The sequence below is a fragment of the Musca autumnalis genome, unplaced genomic scaffold (genome assembly GCF_047663935.1).
Source record: "Musca autumnalis isolate F117 unplaced genomic scaffold, ASM4766393v1 scaffold_5, whole genome shotgun sequence".
NCBI lineage: Eukaryota > Metazoa > Arthropoda > Insecta > Diptera > Muscidae > Musca > Musca autumnalis.
In genome coordinates, this window is record NW_027412088.1 from 206,420,016 (window position 1) to 206,444,126 (window position 24,111).

A 24,111-nucleotide genomic window follows, 5' to 3' on the forward strand; every position below is an offset into this window, starting at 1 on the left:
TCAACACATACTTGTACGTACACATGAAGAATTGTCAATATGTATCATGTTATCTTAAGTTTTCTTGAGAATGCCTTCATCGTCATAAGAGTCTAATTCCGACGATATACAGAGAAAGAAGTTTGTCATATGACCTCACAAAGAAAATCAGAGGGTGGAAAATGTTTGAGTGTATAATCAATCTTAGAACATTAGGAAAATGTTGAAGGCTGTTGGTAATATATTTCTTTAATTATTTTCGAGTGAATTGGTGTGGCGATAAGACATTTTGCCAAAAAAAAAAAATGATTTTGCATTTTATGTCGGTTTCGAAACCTTCGTAGAATAGTTCAACTCACTAACTAATATATACTACTTGATTTTGTGAAGCGAAGAAACACTTTTGCATGAAGGTTTTAACGGATATGAATACAAATACATATTCAGATAAAATTTCTTTAAGAATCATAACATTGTTTCTTTTTTAAATATCATATATAATAATCTGTTCCTTTTTAGCCATTGCGTCTATCAGTTTGATAATATACACAATTTAATTTGCACAGATTAAATTGCTGGGCATCATGTGCTCTGATAACGAAAATAAACAGATAACGAATTCGTGATAGGGTGCTAACACTGATGACGCCAAAAAACTGAAATACGCTTTAAAACGAGTTTGTCTACAAAACAAACAACTACGACAAAACATTTTAGTTAATATTACTGAAAAGTTTGAACACATTTTTTATTAATTTTTTTTTTAATCAAGAATGTAAACACAGATTACTTATATATAGTTTTATTTACAATAACCTAAAATAAACAAAAAATCAACATTTTTCTAAAGCTTTAGTCAGCAAAGCATTCATTGTGGTTAAAAGTGTACGAGGATCTTCGGCAAGTCCAGCTCCCACCATTGCGTTGATAAATAATTGTTGGACCAATAAATCGGCCAGTTCTTCATCACTGGTTTTTAATGTGTACAATTTCTTAACTATTTCGTGTCTAAAAAGAGAGAAAAAAAGCATTTAAACAATTTCAACTTAACAGAAACAACAACAAAAATATATACTTTGGATTAATTTCAAGTTGAGGTTGTAGTAAAGCATAGCGATTCTCTTCTGGCAATTGATGGCTTTGTGTCTTGATGAAATGACGAGCAGCTGCCATTTCTTCCACAGTGACTACACAGGGATGACTATCAAGTCTAGTGGTGACTTTTACATTGGCCACCTTGCCTTTGAGCTTATCCTTGATCCATGGTAAAAGCTCATCAACTTGTGATCTCAGTAAACTTCCTTCCCCATATTCAATGGTTGCTTCAGAACCGCTATCACGTCTCATTTCTTTTTCTACAGAAACTAGATTTTTGGTTTTGAACATTCCCAACTGCATGAGCACAAGTTCATCATAGGGCTCATAGCAAAAGAGAACCTCAACGTCACGTTTCTTCAAATTCTCATAGTAAGGCGAAGATTCAGCTAAAACACGATTTGGTGCAGCCAAGTAATAAATGTCCTTTTGTTCGCCAACATTTTTCGTATAGTCTTCCAAAGAGATACGTTGCCCTTCCGTGCATTTTGAAGATTCGAAACGCAATAATTTAGCTATATCCTCTTTTTCATTCTGGTCGTTTGATGTTACAATGCCCTCCTTAAGGAATAGACCATAATCTTTGTAGAAGGCTTCATATTCTGCAGGTTCCTTTTTGGATTTATCAATTAGGAAGCGTATAATTCTGCTTGTCAATACAGTGGAAAGCTTTCTGAAAAAAGAAACATGTATATAAGAACATGTCTTACTCAATATCTACAAATTGCTTTCCTACCTGATAAGAGCACCATTTTGCAAAAGCTCTCTGCTCAAATTCAATGGTATATCTTCGGAATCAACAACTCCTTTGACAAATCTAAGCCATTTTGGTACCAAATTTTCGGTTTTAGATTGAATGAGAATTTTACGGGTGTATAGGGAAACACCTGCCGAACCATCACGGGTCATTTCAAACAGTCCTGGTTTACCCTCAGGGAAGTACAGCAAAGCTCTGATGCTAAGAGGAACATCGGTCTAAAAAAAGAGCAAAACATAATCTAAAATTGATGTTCCAATACATATACATCAATAACTACATACCTTATAATGCAAAACAAAACGTGGAGTATCAAAAGTATTACCAATGAAGCGATAAAATTCGTCATGTTGCTCTTTGGTCACATCCTTGGTTTCCATTAACCATACGGGTTGTATATCATTTGCTTTCTGGCCATTCAACAAAATTGGCGAACCCACAAAGTTGCTGTATTTTTTAATCACAGCCATTATGCGATCTTCATCGGCATATTCTCGACATTCAGGCTTCAGGTGAATAACAATTTTTGTCCCTAGCTCGACCCCCTCAGCCTCTTGAATTTCATAGCTACCAGAACCATCGCTGGACCAACAGAGACCAGGAGAATTAAGTTTGGATGATCGTGTAAACACCTCAACTTTGTCGGCCACCATAAAGGCGGAATAGAAACCTACACCAAATTGTCCAATAATGTTTGAGGAATTTTCAGCAGTTGTGCCCTTCTCTCGAATTTGTTCAAGAAATTTCTTAGAGCCACTGCGTGCGATCGTTCCCAAGTTATTTATAAGTTCCTCTTTTGTCATACCAATGCCGGTATCTTGTATAATCAATTGTCTGTTGGTCTTGTCAGTAGCAATACGTATTTCCATGGAACGATCTGTACCTTCATAGTCTTTTTCAGCTTCGCCAGCAGTATGAATGGTGTAGCGAAACTTTTCCAAGGCATCACTAGCATTGGAAATGAGTTCTCTTACAAATACCTCATTTTCAGAATACAGTGATCGTGCCACTATATCTAGCAACATACGTGTCTCAGCCTGGAATTCATGTTTATCTGCAGTTCCAATGGGTTTTTCAGTTTGACGTATTTTTTGGGCAGTAGATTCAGAACACAAATAACGTTTATTGAATACAATTCTCTGTGATGCTGCTGTTCTAGACTTGATTGCATAACGTTGCAAAACATTTGTGTTGCGTACGGTTAGTCGCAGGAGCCTAGCAGCAAATGACATGGTGGCTTCAATTTATTTTTCTTTAATTAATTTAGTGTTAAAATTAATTTAGAAAATATATTTTGTTGATTTGGTAACTCGTTCGCTCAGCCTTGCACGTTGTAGAACTTCTTATCAATAAATGGCATTCACTTCGAGTGGTAGCTTCCCGTTCTCTTAGAAAGTTAATAACACATACGGTAATTAAAAAAAATTAGTGCTCTCAATTATAGCATTTTAATTGAATTTTTTAAATATATATAAAAAGGTCCAGAAAGTAAATGATTTAATTCAAAAAATTACAAAATAAATAAAACCAAAACCGGCTTCTGATGTGTTATCAATTAAAATTGAATTATAGTTACTTCTTGAATGATGACTAGAGTTGTATAGTTCATGAACGAACTAGTTCATTTGGATAGAGCGTAATGTCATGTTCACACGAGCGTTTCAATTACTTTGTTCGCCTGTCGAACGACGTGCACGAATTAACCCGTTTCCACGACACCATTCGTAATTAACAGAAACATAAACAAAATTTCCTTTATTTTTGATTCCTTGTTTTCACGAAAATTTAAACCGAAAACACATAAAATATACATTGAATTAATAGGAAAAGCAATAGACTTTCCTTCAAATGTATCTTCTATATTTAACTACACACATTTCATTAATTTTTTCCATAAATTCTGAATAATTTTTTTATTTTCAATATATTTTTATATGTTTCTATTTTCAAAATTAAAGAAAGAGAGACATGTCAAAACAATGTTTGTGTACACAGACTTTCAGTTATTTGTTTCCTTTTTGTTTCTGATTTTTTACGCGATTTTGAGCTAATGGACACGAAATGTGTGTGGAATTAAGAAGGAAACACAACCATCTTCCTTCTGCATCTATATAAAATGTTTAGTTCATTAATTTTCATTCATATTTCTCCTTTTTTCTAAAATTTTTTGTTTTTTCAACAGATTTTTCAATTTTAAATTTAGATATGTCATAATTAATTTTTTCGATAAATTCTCTCATTTGTTAGGGATGGGACATACTTATTCGTCGTTCAGAGAGTATTTCTAATCGAACAACGTAGAAAAATCGTCGTTCGTTCATAGAATTTTGTGTGGGGAAATAAGTAATTTATTCGTAGTTATGGGTCGAACAACGAATAGAGAACGAACGACGTACCGTGGAAACGGGCTATAAAATATACAATAGATGAACAGGAAAAGCAATAGACTTTCCTTCAAATGTATCTTCTATATGTCCCGGTCCACACTAGCGTGAATTTCATTAAAAATTGCATGGAATTAGGCGTTTCTAGATCGAGTTCCATAGTTGAGTAAAATCACGAAATTGCTCCCAGCAAAAACTTTGCATCCGCGGATGCAGTTAATCACCAGAACAACCCAGCAAAAAGCTTGGAAGTAGTGCAATGCAGAGTTATGATTTCAATACATCTTTTGATGCAGTCCACACGGAGTTATGAAAAATGCACTCCGCTCGATACAATTGTACTAGTGATTTAACTGCATCGGCGGATTTCAAACTTTTTGCTGGGAATTGCCGCTGGAGTACATCTTTTCCTATGAATTTATGCGCAGCTGATCGAACATGAATTTTCACAAGTTGTTGTAAATTGAATTAATCATCAAAAATATAAAAATATAGAACTTTATAACTATATTTGGAAAATTATCGTAAAATTATCTATAGCTCTGTTCCAGAACTAAAAAGTTTTTACAATTTTTACCACTTTTACACATTTTGCGTTCCCGTACACAAAATTTATATGAAAATCGTTTACGACTTTTACAACTTTTACGATTTTTACCACTTTATAAAGTTCCCGTACTTTATAAAGTGGTAAAAATCGTATTAATTGTGTATATGTCGTATATATCGCGTATATATCGTATTAATTGTGTATAGTAGTAACAAATGAAAAAAAAATAAAAAAATGATTTTATCGTTCAGACATTATATGGCCTGTTCCCGTACTTTATAAAGTGGTAAAAGTTGTAAAACTTCTGGAACAGAGCTATAATAATAAATTTTGATAGATAAAATTTGTGCTCAGAACCTGCATAATATTAGTACTTGCAGTAGTTTTCCCGTTTAGTGCTAAACATGCGTTCCCGTACTCCGAAGCAAGACTTGCACTTCTCTTTAAACAAAAATAGCGCCGAATAACACCTTCTCCATGGTACAATCATTACAAGGTAGGACACAGCAAACATATGATTACAATTTTTTCCTGAGGTCCTCCTATTGTGTCAAAACTGTTTTGACAAATAACAAAATAAATTGATTGAATATAAAATAATAAAATCAAAATATAAATAAAAGTAGAAGACAATAAATATATTATTCGAAAACAAACTTGATTTCAACATTAGCGAGCAATCCTTTTAAGCAATTGTGGCAGTTCAGTGGAATATGCTGTGGCTATCTGTTCTGATTGAAATTTACCGATGTCCAACCACAACGTTATCAACTTGATTTGGTCTGGAGACAGCCGGGTGCCCTTATGATAGGGAAGATGCTTGAATCTGGTGCTGTTATCTATTGTGTGTTTTGTCAATGCGAAGTCTATCAGCTTAATCCGTAGTCCGATGCATCATTGTGACAAACTGAATTTCCGGATTATTGGGTCGAACATATTCTGCTTTTAAATTTTGGCATTAAAATGTCCTAGAATAATTTTAATCCCATATGCAGGATACTGGTCATATGTTTTTTCTAAGCTCTCGTAAAATATATCGTTGGTCCATTCGTCCATGTCTTTAGTGAGAGCTTTCGAATTTCAAATAAAATTCATTTTGAAAAACTTAGCCTTTATCCAATTGCAGCAAGACTTTATTCAGGGTGAAGCTGGATACCAGATTTTTTAACCTCCGAAAAGGTATAAATCCGCAACCGAACTCATGCTTTAGGTCATTGTATATGATACAGTGCATTTCCTTTCCCTATCCATTGTATTTCCTGTATGCAGTAATATCGGCATTGTTTTTTACAAACATATTTGCCAGTGCATAAAGTGCACCTTCTCTATGAAGAGTCCGGAAACTCAGGTACATATTCGCAGATCATGGTCGTTAAAAATTCTCGAGTCATCAACTTTAGATGGGGTTTGTTTTTCATAGTACGATGTTTTTATAGGGTGGGTTACTAGCCCAACGCCCAACCCAAGTGCTTATAGATCTTATGGATGGATCAGGGTCCACTTGAAATGAAAGAGGCACCATGATAAGTCATGGGCATAATCATGTCAAAGACGGTTAAAATCGTTGCTTTTAACTTTCTCCCCTATGTCATCCTCACCATACAAACGCTTTTTTAACCTCTAGAAACACTAATGCAACCTTCACTATTCCTAAAAGCGATGCGTCGTGTTATATGGCGGATATACCAAAATGTGGACTAATATAGCCAATTATCAATACAAACAATATAAAGGCCTACAATACATTTGACCAACATCCACAACTTCAATCCTTTCGGACACTAGAGTGATCTCCACAGACAGACGGACGGACATGGCTATACATACATATGTTTATTTCATGTGGGAGCGTCAATAAATGAAAAAAATAATTTACATATATTTCAATTAAATGTAAACAAAACAAACGTTGACATTACTTCCAATAAACAAAACTTGTTGCTTTTGTTATTAGTAATTTTGAAGTTATAAGCAAACTGGTTTCAGAGTTGTTTTTTAAAAATTTTGTCAACCTGCCCAACCTTCTAATAATTGAACCATGGTAGAAACCATGGCATAATAAGAAGGTAATCTCATTTTAAAAAACCGTCCTTGAGCTGCCAAATACAACCATGCATTCGAAACAATATGAAAGTTGTTGTTGTTTTATGTCAAAGACAACAATAACAAAATATTGTTTGTTTACGTTTTATTTATATTTTATTGGAACAAATATTTTAATTTTTCGAGAGAATGTGCGTAATGTTTACTTTTCTGCGGCTGGAGAATAAAATATGCTCGTAATTTTGGGACAACATTTCAAAATACATATGTAGTAAGCAGTGTAGAAGCAGACCGAAATTTTATTTTCCTGTATCTTGGAAGAACTAGCAAATCGAGGTAAAGAACATTTCCTTACCAGCAATAATATTCTCACTGATGTCAACGAATCCACCAAATGATTGTCCCGAGAGCAAAAGCATTTCGGCCAGCGGCTGTCAACCTTTGCAACAACAATCAATTGATGAGCGGCAACATAATTCTGATAGAAAACAAACCGGTAAGTAATAGCACTGAAGCGATGATGAATGCATTTGTATTCATATACTGAATGCGTGTTCCTTGTTACAGATCACCAGACCTGTGCCGAATCATTGGGTCGTGCTGTTGTGCGAATTCCCCGTGTCGGCGGGGTCGCTCTAGTCAGAATGCTTTTGGTAACATTTGCGTGGTGGTCATGATAAGGTCAATGCGAACAAACGAAGCTACGCGTTAGTCTATGCCTTCCCTGTTTCTAGCGTCCCCACCCATGTCCAAGATCACATCATTAATGGCGCCTTCAATTCACCATTAGACAACATTCTATAACGGTGCAAGATATACGCAAGTGCGGTCAATCGCAACAATCTAAACCTATTGTGCCGGAATTGTTTTTGGAGCACACATCCAATATGTGTGCATCGATTGTGGCCAAAAATGCAGCTGCTTTGGATATATATATATATAGGTTTATGAGGAACTATATTAAAGGTTTCTTCACATTTAATACGAAATAAGAAAAGACAAACTGTTTCCATTTTTATATTTATTATATTTATTAAATAAAACCTATAAAATTTCGTGGTATGTACTAAAAATCAGGTTTGCTGAAGAAGAGGATAAAATTAAAAATTACGTTATTGGGGCAAGGACAACCACAGATTTTTCTCCTGTCGTTTTTATCCTTATTAAAATTCAATTCAAATTCCGAAACGTCATAAAACTTTTGTTTCAGTTATAGATAGTGCATTTTAAAAGCATTTTAAAAGTATTTTAAAATGCACACCGTTGCAAAATCTACTCTGCGTTTCAAATGCACAACAGCGACGTTATGAAATAGGATACCTAAGAGATTTACAAAGCAACTGATGTTTCGCAAGTCAGCCATAGCCTTCCGCTTTTATATACCCTGAGTCTTCATGAACAAAATGTGCTCACCGTTTTAGACCCCAGGTATGTTTAGACGAAATCCGCTTCAGACAATTTAGAGTCTATACTTAGTATAAGTTAGAAGATGGACCATATTGGTCTACACCTTCCGGTACCTAACCCAAAAGTTGAAAAATGCGCTAAAATGGTGGATGAAAAAAGCAAACAATTTGATCCAAACTATGGATAATATTTTGTCTAAATTGAGTTTAACTTCTAAAATGGTCCATATCGGGCTTCTCCTTTTTTTACCTCCCCCACAAAAGTTCAACTTTTTTGTTGCAGTTCAGTTATAGTCCATTCCTGATCTAGTCCCGAGATAAATGCTATTTTTGGACTATCTCAGTTGATACGTTCGAGAGCACTATTTTAACGAAAATATCTAATATTTTGTTGTGGTGGTACCGGAAGATATGGTTCATTTTAGAACCTAAACGAAGATAAAAAATTACGATTCCCAAATTTTGAAGCAAATCGGTTGATCCGTTCAAGAGATATCGTGCGCACCAGCCAGACAGACGGACATGGATAAATCAACTCCGAATCGTCTGAAAAGGATTTCGTCCAAAAACGCATGGGATCTAAAACCATTATTTCGATGAGCACAAGTTTGACAGCCTGCCTATTGGCTGAGGATATACACATTTAGCTTTTATGTGAAGCTGGAGACCAGACGTTTTAACCTCTGTAAAATTATACATCCGCAACCAAATTCATGATCATGTCACGGAAGCTATAATACAGTGCGTTGTTGTGACGCCTTCCCCAATCCATCGTGTTTCGTGTGTTTGACCAATGCTTGGAAAAAATATTACGAGGACCACCATTTGGACCACATCGGCTGATCCGTTCGAGAGTTATTCTCCAGCCAGATAGACGTAAATTGACTACCATCTGTCTAAAAATTTTAAATTAAAAAAATTTAATTAAATTTGTTTGGAATTTAAAATGTAAATAAACCTGACATGTATGTATATTTTAACATATACATACATGTTCTACCATGATATACATACAAAGTTTGTCAAAATCATTTTGCCAATGAAGGGACGGCAAACCAAATACAACTCTGTGAGCTGTGAGCGTGAGGTTACCTTGTATCATTGTATCATGGGTAGAAACTAGCAGCAAGTATTTTCATTGGCATCTAATATGTTAGCTGATACGTTGATTTTGACATTTTTTTGTGTTTAAAAGTTGTCAACCTGAAAATGAGTTAATACTCCTTTCGGGTTTATTGGCCGCTATATCGCCACAACAAGCAGTAAATATTAAATTTATTTTATTTGAAGCCCGTAGGAGTAATCACTAATTATATAGGTTAGTTTTCGAAAGCGCACATGTCAAGCGATAGCCCAACATGACGCCATTTTGTTTTAAAGCCCGTAGGCGTAGTCTCTACATGTAATTTTGTGTCTTCACGGTGAGCCGTCCGAAGACGAACTGGATTTTGACATTTATGCAGGAGTTTCTGCAATTTCCGTCATTTTTCCGTTCCCGTATTTTTTAAGAAATTTGTGTGGGGAAGCAATTTTTGACAATTCGCTCTTTTTTCTAACATTACCATTAAAAAGGACGGGAACACAATGAAAAATAGCATTGTAACAAAGTAATTTAATGCCAAGTTTACACTAGCGCTCCAAAATCCACTGGATTTCACGAAATCCTGAAATACACCCCGGTGTTCACACTCATTTTTTGTTGATTTCAAACATATCACAATTATCAAGGTAGATGCTTATGAGCAGCTGATCGAACATGAATTTTCACAAGTTGTTGTAAATTGCATTAATCATCAAAAATATAGAACTTTACAACTTTATTTAGAAAATTATCGTAAAAATAGCGCCGAATAACCCCTTCTTCTCCTGTTTTCTGCCATGCAATTTTGGCCTAGTAGAAACTAGCAGCAAGTATTTTCATTGGCATCTAATACGTTGATTTTGACATTTATGCAGGAGTTTCTGCAATTTCCGTCATTTTTCCGTTCCCGAATTTTTTAAGAAATTTGTATGAGGAAGCAATTTTTGACAATTCGCTCTTTTTTCTAACATTGCCATTAAAAAGGTACGGGAACACAATAAAAATAGCATTGTAACCATGGAACAATTACCCAGGTGGTGGCATCGTAAAATTTTGAATATGTTATGTCAAAACTTTCTTTATGTTGTTGGGGAAATTACAACAAAAATATTTTTTTTTTAAAGGGATATGACTTTTCATATTCGATCAGCTGGTGTGATACCACTACCTGGTAGTTCGCCATGATTGTAACAAAGTAATTTAATAATTTTGTCACATTGTTTACAAATTTTGATACTAAAATTTTTTGTTGCAGCAATTGACCATCTACCTTGTTTATTGTGATACGTGAAAAGTGTTGCAACTTTTGGTACTTTTTTAGGCAAAAACAGGGTTGTATATCATGTGTACTGTAATTTCGATGTTGATTTCGCTGAAATCACGAAATGATATGATTTCATTTTTGTATGCGAAATCATGATAAATTTAGCTTGATTCCGCGCGAAACCACGAAACGCCTTCGAAATCACGAAACGACGCCGAATGTAAACTAAGCATTACTCTCAGGATGACGATAAAATATGTCCCATCTCTAACAAATGAGAGAATTTATCGAAATAAATTAATTATGACAAGAAAAATACAAAATTTAAAAATTTATCCAAAACCCAAACATTTTTCCTAATTTTTCAATGTATTTCAACTCGAAAGAGAATTAATTAAAGAAAGTTTTTTGTTTATTTTTTTCGCGATGCATCTACCTGCTTCTCTACAGTTTGACATTTCTCTATCTGTTACATTGTTCATGGCGAATTAAAATGACAAATATGAATTTAGACAGCTCAAATCGAAATCAGCTGTTTTTGAGAGAGGACCTATACAATTGGGCCATGTAAGTTTTTATTTCTTTATGTTATAACCATGATGAAATAATAAGGTGGCGTAAAACGGCCAGCTGATTGGTTTCAAAATGTAAAATTTTTTGTTATTGTGAATAAATTGTATGAAAACGTAAACAAACACTTTGACATATTGAAGAATTTTCCGCCAAAAATGAGTTGTTGTTGTGCTACTTACGTGACCTGTTAAATAGATTTTGGTTATAACAAATTCTTAGATATGTATACACTCTCTCTCTCTCTCTTATTTTTAGAATAAATGATTTCGCCAGCGGTGGGTAGGGATCAACCAACTGTTTTTTTGTAGGGATCTCTAAAGCAACTGCTTATAAATTGTATCCAACGGAGTGCATTTTTCATAACTCCGTGTGGACTGCATCGAAGGATGTTGTGAAATCATAAATCCACATGCACAACTTCCAAAAATTTTTGCTGGGAAGCAAAGCAAGCGACGATTGATTCTGTTCTGACCTTTAATATCATGAAATTGCTGTAGTGGGGAACTCGATCTAATACTACGTTTCCATTTACGAAATCCACTCGATTTGCATCTTTAAAGCTGAAAACACATCCAACTTTTGAGTAAAGTTGTTGCGAGTCAACATTTTTTCTTATTAAAAAAATGAAGCAAAATTGCAAGGCAAAACTTCTGCTGCAAGCACGACCAATAAGGAAAGCGGAAATGATGAGTGGCCGGTTGACATTATTGATAGGGGTGTTGCCATTGATAGATCGGTCAGCTGACAGTTACTGGTTATTGGGCACGTATCGTAATTGGTAAAATACAACTCTACCATGTCGTAAATTCCGCAAGGGAATGAGCCAAAAGGAAAATAAATAAAACAAGAAAATTGTGGGAAAATGCCTGAGAAATCTCATGCCGGCGCCTGTGTTGGCAGTATTTAAAGAGAAAAGTCCAGGAAATCGCCATTATTGTCAAGCGTCGCCTGTAGTAGTCTACACCAAGTGTTACCAATACTATATTAAAACACATTTAAACCCAGTTTAATACAAAGTGAAGTGCAGTTTATTGGTGGCATATTTTGTTCAAAATTTTGCCTTGTGTGATTTAAGTCAGGTGTATGCAAACAGATATGTGAGTTTTTTTGTGAGGGGAAAACCAAAAACATGAAATTTACAAGTAGTATTTTCTTTGATTTTAAAGATTATACCAGCCACCAAAGCAAAAACTGGCCTCTTCGGGAATAATTCCAGGGGGTCATCTGTGTTTTTTCGTCCGGAAGCCAAATCCGATATTGGGTGTCAGTGGTGCCAAAAGGAATAATCTGAATTCTTGGATATCTACTCCTCACTATATGGCCAAAAATTATCTGCAATTCCTTTACGTTATCCTGAAACAAGAATAAAAATCAATAAGTATAGTGGAGACCAGGTAACGATTTGCTTAGTAATATACTAACCGGATGAAAAGCTCCAGTTGAGAAACATTAAATTAGGATTAATTGCCGCCGAGAAACTCGCGCTTGAACCCGCTTAAACTCCAAAAAAAACCAGTCTGAAACAAAAACAAAGAAAAAAATTAAGAATTAAAATTTATGATAAAAAGATGCTTGCTAGATTTTGATTTTTTTTGACCTACAAGAATTTGAATTTAAACTGCAAAGATTTAAATATTGATTTTTTATAATACCAAAATTATCTAAACTAAAATAGCTTAAAACAAAAAAAAAATAATTTAAATATTGATTCTTTTCTAATACCAAAATTATCTAAACTAAAATAGCTTAAAACAAAAAAAAAAAGTAATTTAAATATTGATTCTTTTCTAATACCAAAATTATCTAAACTAAAATAACTTAAAACTAAAAAAATAATTTAAATTTGTTCTTGATCTTATATATTAAACCTAGTATAATGTGTATTGTCCCATTTATTTAGTGTGTAAAATTTAGTATATAATTTTTGTGTAAGAATTATTAACGCCGTGTGATTCCTTTATTTCTTTGCGAGAGTAGGATTACCCTGTTGAGAGTGAACAGTTAAATACCTAGGAAAGCGTAATTTGGGACCTTTAATGGAGAGGTCCAATTAACCCTTAAGAGAGCTCTTTTAGGAAGGTTTATCCCAGTTTTTATTATAATATATAGCCGCATTGGCTTACTGCGTTCGCTTATTGTGAGGTAATCTGAGGCAGTGGTTCGCAGATGTTTTTTTATCGGTGTTAGTGATTCCCCTATTTTTAAATTCTGATGTTTACCTGTTCAATAAGATAATAAATGACTTTGTCAAATAAAATACTTATATGTTTAAAGTTGTAAGAAAAATCTAATATGTCGTGCTAAAGTTATTTGTGAGAGAGGGAATTAGGGGATTGTTATAGGGAGGTAAGTGTGTGTGGCAAACGGGGCCCTTTGTAAAGAAATCTCTATGTCGTGGAATAAAAGGGTCATGGAAGGGCGGGCGCAGTGTGGGAGCACTTTCCATCAAGCTCCAATGTCATAGGCGTATGTTGTTTTTTTGTTTTGTAATCGTTTTGTTTTGTGTTGTGTTTATTCGATTCATTCATCTTTTATTGTTATCCCGTCTTGTGCTAGTGGTGGTAGGGTTGAGAACCCCCTGAAGAGGTCCACCGTCTGAGCTGGTTGAACCCCACCGTAGCGCCACAGTAGTCGGAACTTAACAATATGGCGCCCAAACGAAATACCTTATTGCCAATAAGAATCCTAAGTGCAATTATGCATCAGCCAACTATTGAGCGAAAAAAAACAACAAAAGTGCCAAGAAAATAAAATGGCGTGCAAAATTGGCAATAATAACATTAGTCAGTGCATAACAGCGAAGCGCTGTGCAATAGCCCATAGGGAAAAATAGATTCAAACGATTATCGCATTTCCTATACATGCTAACAAATATTGCTTCCACTTTTTTATGATTGAAACTGTGATATAATGTGCAATATTTAGTTTAGAAAGTTAGGAAATTAGGATAATTCGTTCTATGTGATAGTGTCAATGTCAATAACTCTTGTTCGTAATATGTAACAATGAATGTATTGTTTGTTTGACCTTTTTTTATATGTATTCGTTTTTGTATAATTCCTTGGTTAGAGTAAAATCAATAGATTAAGGATATAGTAGGGAAAGTTGCAGTAACTGATAAGACGATATCCGTCTTATACTGTATTGTATAGCTTTCGCCATTCGCAAGATCTTTTTCCATCCATAGATGGTTAGGAAAATGTCTTGAAACAGCCTTAAATCCATGTTCATGTTTGCTAAGTGTAAGTCCAGTCTAACCAATACCCTATGACAACCAGATTAGGACACTGTCTTTTAAAATATATTGTTTTTTTTTAAAGCAAGAAAACCACACACTTTACCCCCTAATAGCTGAAAACGCCTCTGAGGACCTCTCTTTTTATGTATTTGTGCCGTATAGAAAACCTAACTGTCTGTTTTTTTTTTATCATTTAACATTTAACTGTAGAGTAATATATTTTAATTTTTATTTAATTATTTGTATTTGATTTATTTATACGATTTTATTATAGAAATATACCAATAGCATCCGACGGTGATTTAAACGTTGGTAGTAAGTGTATCTTCTAAAGTTTACTTTTGACGCATAAAAAAACCCGTCTTGAAAAGAAATTTTGAAACTTTTTGTATTACGGTCTAATGGGCAGAAGTGTGGCAAGTAACACTCGTAGTAAAAGAAATCGATCTATATCGTTTGATTTAAATAGGACTCAGACCCAAACGCCCAAAAAGAAAAAAACCAACAAAAAGGCAACCAATTCAAAAATGCAAGACTCTAATGTCAATAACGATCCTACTTTTCGAGATATGTCTCAGTCCATAAACAACCCCAACCCCAGCACTAGCGCTGCTGCAGGTGTTCCACAAAGTAACATACCACCAACTTTTCCGCCCACTAACCCACCAGAAGTTGACCAATTAGTAAGAAGCCTAGTGCAAGATAGTTTGAATCATGCCCAAGCTAATTTACAATCTATGGTAGAGGCTAGTGTTTCAAAAGAATTACAAAAAATTTACACTGTAATCAATAAATTAAATAGTACGGTATCAAACTTGTCGATGGGTGCCCAAAACAACCCACAAAACCCAACACCACCAAATAACCCAATAGATAACACTAGATGCCGATCTCCATCGTACAACAGAAACCCTATCCCAAGCATAAGTCGCATTAACAACGTTACACCTTCCGTGATGAGTAACCAAGGTATAAGACTCGAGCGCTTAGCAATAAATTTCTCTGGTAGGCCAGGTACTTTGACCATAGAAGACTTCATATATAGACTAGAGCATTTTCAAAGACAATATGAATTGGAATGGGTAGACATTTTGAGCGAGTTTCACGTATTAGTGTCAGGAACTGCTCACGAATGGTACTGGCTTCAAGTCAGAAACGGTAATGTTACCTCATGGGATTCTTTGAAACACTCTCTATTGGAAAGATTTAAGATCAGGAGAACATGTTTCGAGGCAATGCGAGACATGTTAGAACGGAAGCAAATGCCAGGAGAGTCGATAGATGAGTTTTTCCAGGATATAAACTTGATGAGAGCAAGATTGGAGAAATCAGTACCGGAGTACGAATTGATTGCCCTAGTTAAAAAAAATCTACGCAAAAATCTTTCCAGCATTGTGTATGCAATGAATGTGTCATCGCTAGAGCAGTTGAGAGTAGAATGTCTGGAGGTAGAAAGGACATTTTTCCGTAAGGATCCTACGCCAATACAACCCACAAACAATAATAATAATCGACCTATGCGAGTCAACTCAATCCAAGAAGAGGAGGAAGATCACTTCCCGATTCTTGAGAACGATGAAGGAGTAGTAGAAGTTTCCGCCATTAACACACAACTAGCATGCTGGAATTGCCAGAAACTAGGTCACGGGTTTAGGGACTGTCCCTCCTCCCAGAGAGGCTACTTCTGCTTCAAATGCGGGAAGCAAAACACCATTACACCAAAATGCTCAAATTGCAGGACGGGAAACGGAAGGAAGAACGTGATTGCGGCGGGGAATCATCGTTCGTCCGAACAGCCCGCAGTCCAGAGCCCCCAGACAGATCAATAAACAATCAAGTCAACTATTCCCAAATCAGACATTATTTGCCAGTAGAGGTGAGGGAACAAAATTACCAAAACGTGAAAGCCAGAATCTTCCAAGAAAATCATAACGAAAACCGATCAACAGATCAAAACAAAAATCGAAATAAATCCATTAAAATTAAACAAAAAATTGAAAATTTAAGAAAGAAACAGAAACAATACAAGTTATTAAAGAGATCGGTATCTGAAACCATATTGAGATGCAAACAGAAAATAGATCCGCGGCCTTATGCTACAATCAAAATACAAAGAAAAGAAATTACAGGTCTACTAGATTCAGGAGCGACGGTAAGCTTATTGGGTAAGCAATGTAGGGAGATTGTGGAAGAGCTAGGAATCGATATCAAACCTTACATCTCAAATGTTAGTACTGCTACTGGGCAAACGCATCGTATACTAGGTATAGTCGAAGTAGAAGTGGAATATCAAAAGGAGGTTGCAAAAATGTCCCTCTTCTTATGTCCTGACTTAGAGCAGGAACTGTATCTCGGAGCCGACTTTTGGAAATTATTTAAAATCGCTCCAGAAATCTTTCCAGTAGATGAAATTAATATTGAATTGCAACAGAAAATACGAGGTGATTCTAGAAATGGAGATATCAATATGCACGTGTTGAGCGAAGATCAACAAAAGAAACTGTCAGGAGTAGTTGCGAATTTTATTACTTTTGAGAAGAATGGATTGGGATGCACGACATATGAAAAACATGCCATAAAACTTATAGAAGGGGCAAACCCAGTCAAGGACAAACACTACCCCTTGTCGCCTGCCGTACAGGAGATAGTTTACCATGAAATAGACAACATTCTCGCTCTAAACGTGATCGAGGAAAGCGACTCCCCGTGGAGCAATAGGACAACTGTGGTCAGGAAACCGGGGAAAAACAGGTTTTGTTTAGATGCGCGAAAACTCAATGCGGTGACTGTCAAGGATGCATATCCCTTACAAAATATAGACGGGATATTGAGTAGGATAGACCAAACGCATTACATTAGCAGTGTCGACCTGAAGTATGCGTTTTGGCAAATTGAACTGGAAGAAGAGGCCAAACCATACACCGCCTTCACGGTGCCAGGTCGACCGCTCTACCAGTTCCGCGTAATGCCGTTTGGTCTATGCAACGCCGCGCAGAGGCTTTGTAGGTTGATGGACCGTGTAATTCCAGGGAGGCTCAAAGCTAATGTTTTCATTTATCTAGACGACCTCCTCATCATATCTGAGGATTTCGACACCCACCTGCGGTTGCTTAATGAGGTTGCAGACTGTCTTAGAAAAGCCAATTTAACGATCGGTTTAAAAAAATCATTGTTTTGCTTCCGGGAATTAAAATATCTCGGTTTTATAATTGGTAATGGTTGCTTAAAAACCGACCCGGAAAAGGTTAACGCCATTTTAAAAATACCCATACCGAAGTCACCGAGAGAGGTTAGAAGTTTCCTGGGAACCGCCGGCTGGTACCGACGGTTCATAAGGGACTTCGCTACCAAATCCGCTGCACTGACAGACACTTTGAAAAAGGGGCAGAAATTTACGATCACTCCCCAAGCGATGGAATCTTTCAATAATTTGAAAAGAGCCCTAACCTCCGCGCCCGTACTTCGACATCCTGATTTTCGACGTGAATTCTATATTCAGTGTGATGCCTCAGAGTATGGACTCGGGGCAGTCTTGTTCCAGAAGGACGACGATGGCGGCGAAAATCCGATCGCCTTCTACTCGCAAAAGCTGAATGCGTGTCAGCGTAATTATTCGGTAACGGAAAAGGAGTGCTTGGCGGCGGTGCTTGCCGTGAAAAGGTTCCGTCCTTACGTGGAACTAATGAAATTCACGATAATCACGGACCACGCGAGCCTTAAGTGGCTGATGTCACTTAAGGATTTAAGTGGAAGGCTGGCCAGATGGTCACTACAATTGCAGGCTTTTGACTTCTCGATCGAGCACCGCAAAGGCTCAGAAAATATTGTGGCTGATACGCTATCCCGAATGCCCATTGACTCACAAGTAATAGTGGAACAGATAACCGATAACGACCTTCTCGATTTCGAAACCACCGCGTTTGAGAACGAGGAATACGTGGAAGTGCGAAATAGTATAAGTGAAAACCAACAGCAACTCCCCGATTTGAAGGTGGACGGTGAGAAAATATTTATAAGGGTCAAACACTTTGACCCGGATACTACAGAATTCGAGTGGAAGTTATGGATACCACAAGAAATCACTTATCCCCTCATTGCTAAAGCCCATAACTATGTCGAGTCCGTTCACGACGGCATAAAAAAAACCCTAAATCGACTTCGGACATTTTATTATTGGCCCAAAATGGTCTCCCAAGTTCGACAGTACATAAACAACTGTCAAATTTGCAAGGAGACGAAACCGTCGAATCAAATTATGCGCCCTAGTATAGGAAATGAAGTAGTTACTGAAAGGCCGTTTCAGAAACTGTATATAGATTTTCTTGGCAAATACCCAAGGTCCAAGCAAGGGAACGCATACATTTTTATAGTGGTAGACCATTTTACCAAATTCACATTCCTTCATGCTATGAAGGAGGCAACGGCCAAAAATGTCGTAAGTTTTTTAGAAAATCAGGTATTTCGTATATTCGGAGTACCACAGATAATACATAGCGATAACGGAAAACAATTTGTTTCAGTCACGTTTGAGGAAATGATAAAGGCATATAAAATAATCCACCTCAAAACCGCTTACTACTCTCCGCAATCGAACGCGTCAGAGCGTGTAAACCAGTCCGTACTGGCAGCGATAAGGACTTACGTCGAAAAAGACCACCGCGACTGGGATTTGTACCTTGCTGAAATTGAACAAGCACTCAGAACATCGGTGCACTCCGCGACCGGTGTGAACCCCTTCTTCGCCCTGTTCGGCTACAATATGTTCACTAGTGGGACTGATTATAAATTAGCAAAAAAACTTCAGTCATTGACCGACCATCAAATAACACAGTTAAATAAATCTGATCGCTTAGAAATGATGAGAGAGAAAATTAAGAGTAATATGCATCAGGCATATGTGTCCAGTGCCACACGGTACAATTACAAATCACGAAACATCACTTTTCGACCGGGACAGGAGGTTTACCGCCGAAATCACATTCTGTCAGATTTTAAAAATAATATAAATGCAAAATTTTGCAAAAAATTCGTCAAATGCAGAATAGTGAAGGCTGTCGGAAATAACATGTACGAGTTGGAAACCCTTCAAGGGAAACCTCTCGGGCATTTTCATGCTAAAGATATAAAAGTCTAGATATCAAAATCTAGAACAATGTGCAATAAACTCTGTGATATGATTAACTAAGTGCAATATAGATTAGAACATATGTGTCGTGAGCGTCCTTTTTTTTAATCTATGTTGTGGCTGCTGTGATTATACATAGAGATTATTGTCTCCATTTATACAACATAATGATTAGGATAGTGGACCTATCTGAGTACCCGGCTATTGAGACTCCAGGGTGTGGGAGTTCCCCACGTGATAATAGGAAAGACCAGTGGCGGGCCATAAAACAGTTCAAAACAAAACGATTTTTTTTCTTTGAAACATTTTTATTGATTCAATGTTTTATTAAAGATCGGAGATAATACATCAAAACCCTTTCAACAGATTTTAGAAACCCCCCATAAACTTTCCATCCGATCAATTTCTAGAATGGAATTAATTCAAAATAGCAAATACTTTACTTGGAGAAACTCCCTAAAAATTTGACCAACGAACTGATGAGTTTAAACATCACTTTCCGTAATAAAATATTTTTTTTAACCTTGCACTAATTTATGCGAACTGCGCTATGTAGAATTCATAAAAAAAGTTTAATAATACTAATCAGATTTCTTATCTCGCCCCATGATAAAAAAATATAACGAATATAATATGGAATTAATAAATATGTACAAAAAAATAAATTAAAATTATTTAAAAATATTAAAATAATATAATAATAGCATATAATAATAAATATTAAAATAAAATATAAAAACGATTAAAATTTATAATATAAAAAGGTAAATAATATTAAATTACTACATGAGGTTGAGAAGCGTGTAAGTATATGTGTGACGGAATCCCATAAAGTGACAGCAACTTTAATTAAAATATATGAATTATCGGTAGAAATATTTATTTTTCTGCATTCGTTTCAGTAAAACTACTAAATAAACAAAATAAAAAGAATATTATTTCATTCAAATAAGTTTCACTTCAATGAACTCATTATGTCAATGAGTGCAGCATTATATATAAGTTTTTTTTAATCCATCATATGCAACTGTATATGTACCTATCCACAGGGTTAGCAAGCATTTAATATGCAATTAATAGTATTTTATATTTAATCAAAATAAGTGTTCACTGTCATGGACATAATCAAATCACCTTTTGCCTGCCGGCCACATATCCGGTGCTCATATTCCAACAATATTCCGGTTTAATATCACGAGCCATTACTTAAGTTGTTTATCTTACAACAAGGGATGAAGTCACAATATTTTTGTTATAGCATGCGATAAAATGCCTTCATCACTGTAGGCCGCAAGGCAATACACAATAATTACTCACTTTCCACAAGCAGGTAAACAAAGACTTTCTGTGAGCACTCGATAATGTTCACATTACATGCTTATCTCCACGCACAACTTCATAATGATTATAAACATCCCCTCCACACAAAACTTCATAATGATTTGTAAACACACTTCAACACTCAACCTCATGATTATCTTTTAAACAAATTGTAAACAAACTCACCCGGAGTGGTGTCTCATATTTATTCATCCATTGAACAGAAGGGGTGGGGTGAAGTCATATACAACTGCCACAGATGTAGGAATATACACAATTCACTCATTTTATGACTTTTATTCGGCAAACATTTTCATCATGGTGCAGTGTTTAGAAAGATACTGCGAAATCCTGAAATGAAAACAAGTGAATTAGTACAAGGTTATATTATCATGGAAGTTTTTTGTTTTGGTTGGTTAATAAAGTCACACAAGATTCTGTTGCAATAGTAAAAACCCATATCCCATGTCAGGTACAATGTTCCCACCGAAAGATTTTATCCCAATATGTGCAATTATGCAGTCGAATTACCTTTATGCTAGAGTTTTTTTGGTGGTGCAAAAAATTCAGGCAAGTAAACAGAAAGATTTCTTTCAAGCAAGGAGAACTACACCACAAACACTTACAGACATTAACTCCGCAGAATTACTCAAAAGTACAAACAGAAGTAATAATATTCCTACAGATTGAACAACAAACACGCACAACACAACATAAACAATTTACCATCCCTTTGCAATGATGAGTATGGAGGAGGAAATCTTGCTTACCTGTCGGTCGTATACGGCAATATGTTTAGGTAAACAATAATGAGTATTCACATCACGGATGAGCATGGACTGCACGCATAAGCACAAAAAGCGTTGTCCATTTACATATGTATATCCAACAGGTACATGACGGGTATGCATTTTCATGTTTGTACGTGTGTTGTCCGATTCGGCTTAGGGAATTATTACCTACAAAGGAAAAAAAGAAATGAGATTAGTAATTATAAATAAGCAAATGAAATAAAAAGCAATACGTACATGCGGATCAATTGGAAACAATTCTTCACGTAAGGGAACACCATAATTCCATTGGGTCGGGTGGGTATAGACCAATTAGTCAGAAAAAAACAAGGCATGAAGAAGACACAAAGTAGAACTATTGTGTTTTTTTAGCGGGAGTGGCACTTTGTTTTAGTCTGTTACGGCAAATCAGGTCATTATATGTGAAAAGTTTGTGGAGTTTTAATAACGACCAACAAGGCTGTAATATAAAGTGAATTTCTGTTAGAGATATTTTTTTTAGAAGACTTATAAAAATACTCACCATAACCTCAAGTAAAATAGAAATGGCATTCACAATTGAAGGTAGCCCATTCAATAATGGCGGGTTGAATTACTGAACATACAAGGTCACGTCCGAGTAACGGCAAGCAGGTATGTGTGTGTGTGTATTGTAGAATGGCACGCGACATTTAAAGAATGTGCTCGACGGACTGAGTAGTGCGTATACACAAACGTACACACACAACAGTTGACGGTGTTAGCGCCGGCAGCGACTTCATTGAGGCTTACGTACATGTATGTATGTAAGAATGTACATGCAAGAATGGCGTGGGTCGTTGAGACACCAAACTATTGATTAAATGTTTAATGAGTTGCCTGGGTGAGAAATAAGTAAATTGGTTAGGATAAAGGATTTAATACATAGCTTTAAACATCTTACCTATTTGTTAATGGACAGATTACGGAGTTGGACTGCGAAACAATTTGTCAATTTGTCTTGGCGTGGGTTACTAGCAGGTTTCTTCCAAATTTCTAATCATGTTCCATTGATATTGATGGTCTATCATCACTCACAAAAAAGAAAATAAATAATGACCGCACATCACAATTTTCGTCGGTTAACTTGTAAATTGTGAAGTTTTGTTGCGAGTCAACATTTTTTCTTATTAAAAAAATGAAGCAAAATTGCAAGGCAAAACTTCTGCTGCAAGCACGACCAATAAGGAAAGCGGAAATGATGAGTGGCCGGTTGACATTATTGATAGGGGTGTTGCCATTGATAGATCGGTCAGCTGACAGTTACTGGTTATTGGGCACGTATCGTAATTGGTAAAATACAACTCTACCATGTCGTAAATTCCGCAAGGGAATGAGCCAAAAGGAAAATAAATAAAACAAGAAAATTGTGGGAAAATGCCTGAGAAATCTCATGCCGGCGCCTGTGTTGGCAGTATTTAAAGAGAAAAGTCCAGGAAATCGCCATTATTGTCAAGCGTCGCCTGTAGTAGTCTACACCAAGTGTTACCAATACTATATTAAAACACATTTAAACCCAGTTTAATACAAAGTGAAGTGCAGTTTATTGGTGGCATATTTTGTTCAAAATTTTGCCTTGTGTGATTTAAGTCAGGTGTATGCAAACAGATATGTGAGTTTTTTTGTGAGGGGAAAACCAAAAACATGAAATTTACAAGTAGTATTTTCTTTGATTTTAAAGATTATACCAGCCACCAAAGCAAAAACTGGCCTCTTCGGGAATAATTCCAGGGGGTCATCTGTGTTTTTTCGTCCGGAAGCCAAATCCGATATTGGGTGTCAGTGGTGCCAAAAGGAATAATCTGAATTCTTGGATATCTACTCCTCACTATATGGCCAAAAATTATCTGCAATTCCTTTACGTTATCCTGAAACAAGAATAAAAATCAATAAGTATAGTGGAGACCAGGTAACGATTTGCTTAGTAATATACTAACCGGATGAAAAGCTCCAGTTGAGAAACATTAAATTAGGATTAATTGCCGCCGAGAAACTCGCGCTTGAACCCGCTTAAACTCCAAAAAAAACCAGTCTGAAACAAAAACAAAGAAAAAAATTAAGAATTAAAATTTATGATAAAAAGATGCTTGCTAGATTTTGATTTTTTTTGACCTACAAGAATTTGAATTTAAACTGCAAAGATTTAAATATTGATTTTTTATAATACCAAAATTATCTAAACTAAAATAGCTTAAAACAAAAAAAAATAATTTAAATATTGATTCTTTTCTAATACCAAAATTATCTAAACTAAAATAGCTTAAAACAAAAAAAAAAAGTAATTTAAATATTGATTCTTTTCTAATACCAAAATTATCTAAACTAAAATAACTTAAAACTAAAAAAATAATTTAAATTTGTTCTTGATCTTATATATTAAACCTAGTATAATGTGTATTGTCCCATTTATTTAGTGTGTAAAATTTAGTATATAATTTTTGTGTAAGAATTATTAACGCCGTGTGATTCCTTTATTTCTTTGCGAGA

The 24,111-nt window shown here is 35.5% G+C and overlaps 1 protein-coding gene across 1 annotated transcript; it reads right to left on the reverse strand.

Moving 5' to 3' along the window:
* Positions 1–690: 690 nt before the first annotated feature.
* Trap1 (TNF receptor associated protein 1) lies at positions 691–3,405 on the reverse strand. The gene is made up of 4 exons (XM_073988295.1): positions 2,116–3,405; positions 1,811–2,049; positions 1,055–1,747; positions 691–987 (listed from the first exon to the last, which is right to left on the reverse strand). The coding sequence occupies exons 1-4, from the start codon at positions 3,061–3,063 to the stop codon at positions 813–815; spliced, it is 2,055 nt and encodes a 684-aa protein (XP_073844396.1). The 5' UTR covers positions 3,064–3,405; the 3' UTR covers positions 691–812.
* Positions 3,406–24,111: the final 20,706 nt, after the last annotated feature.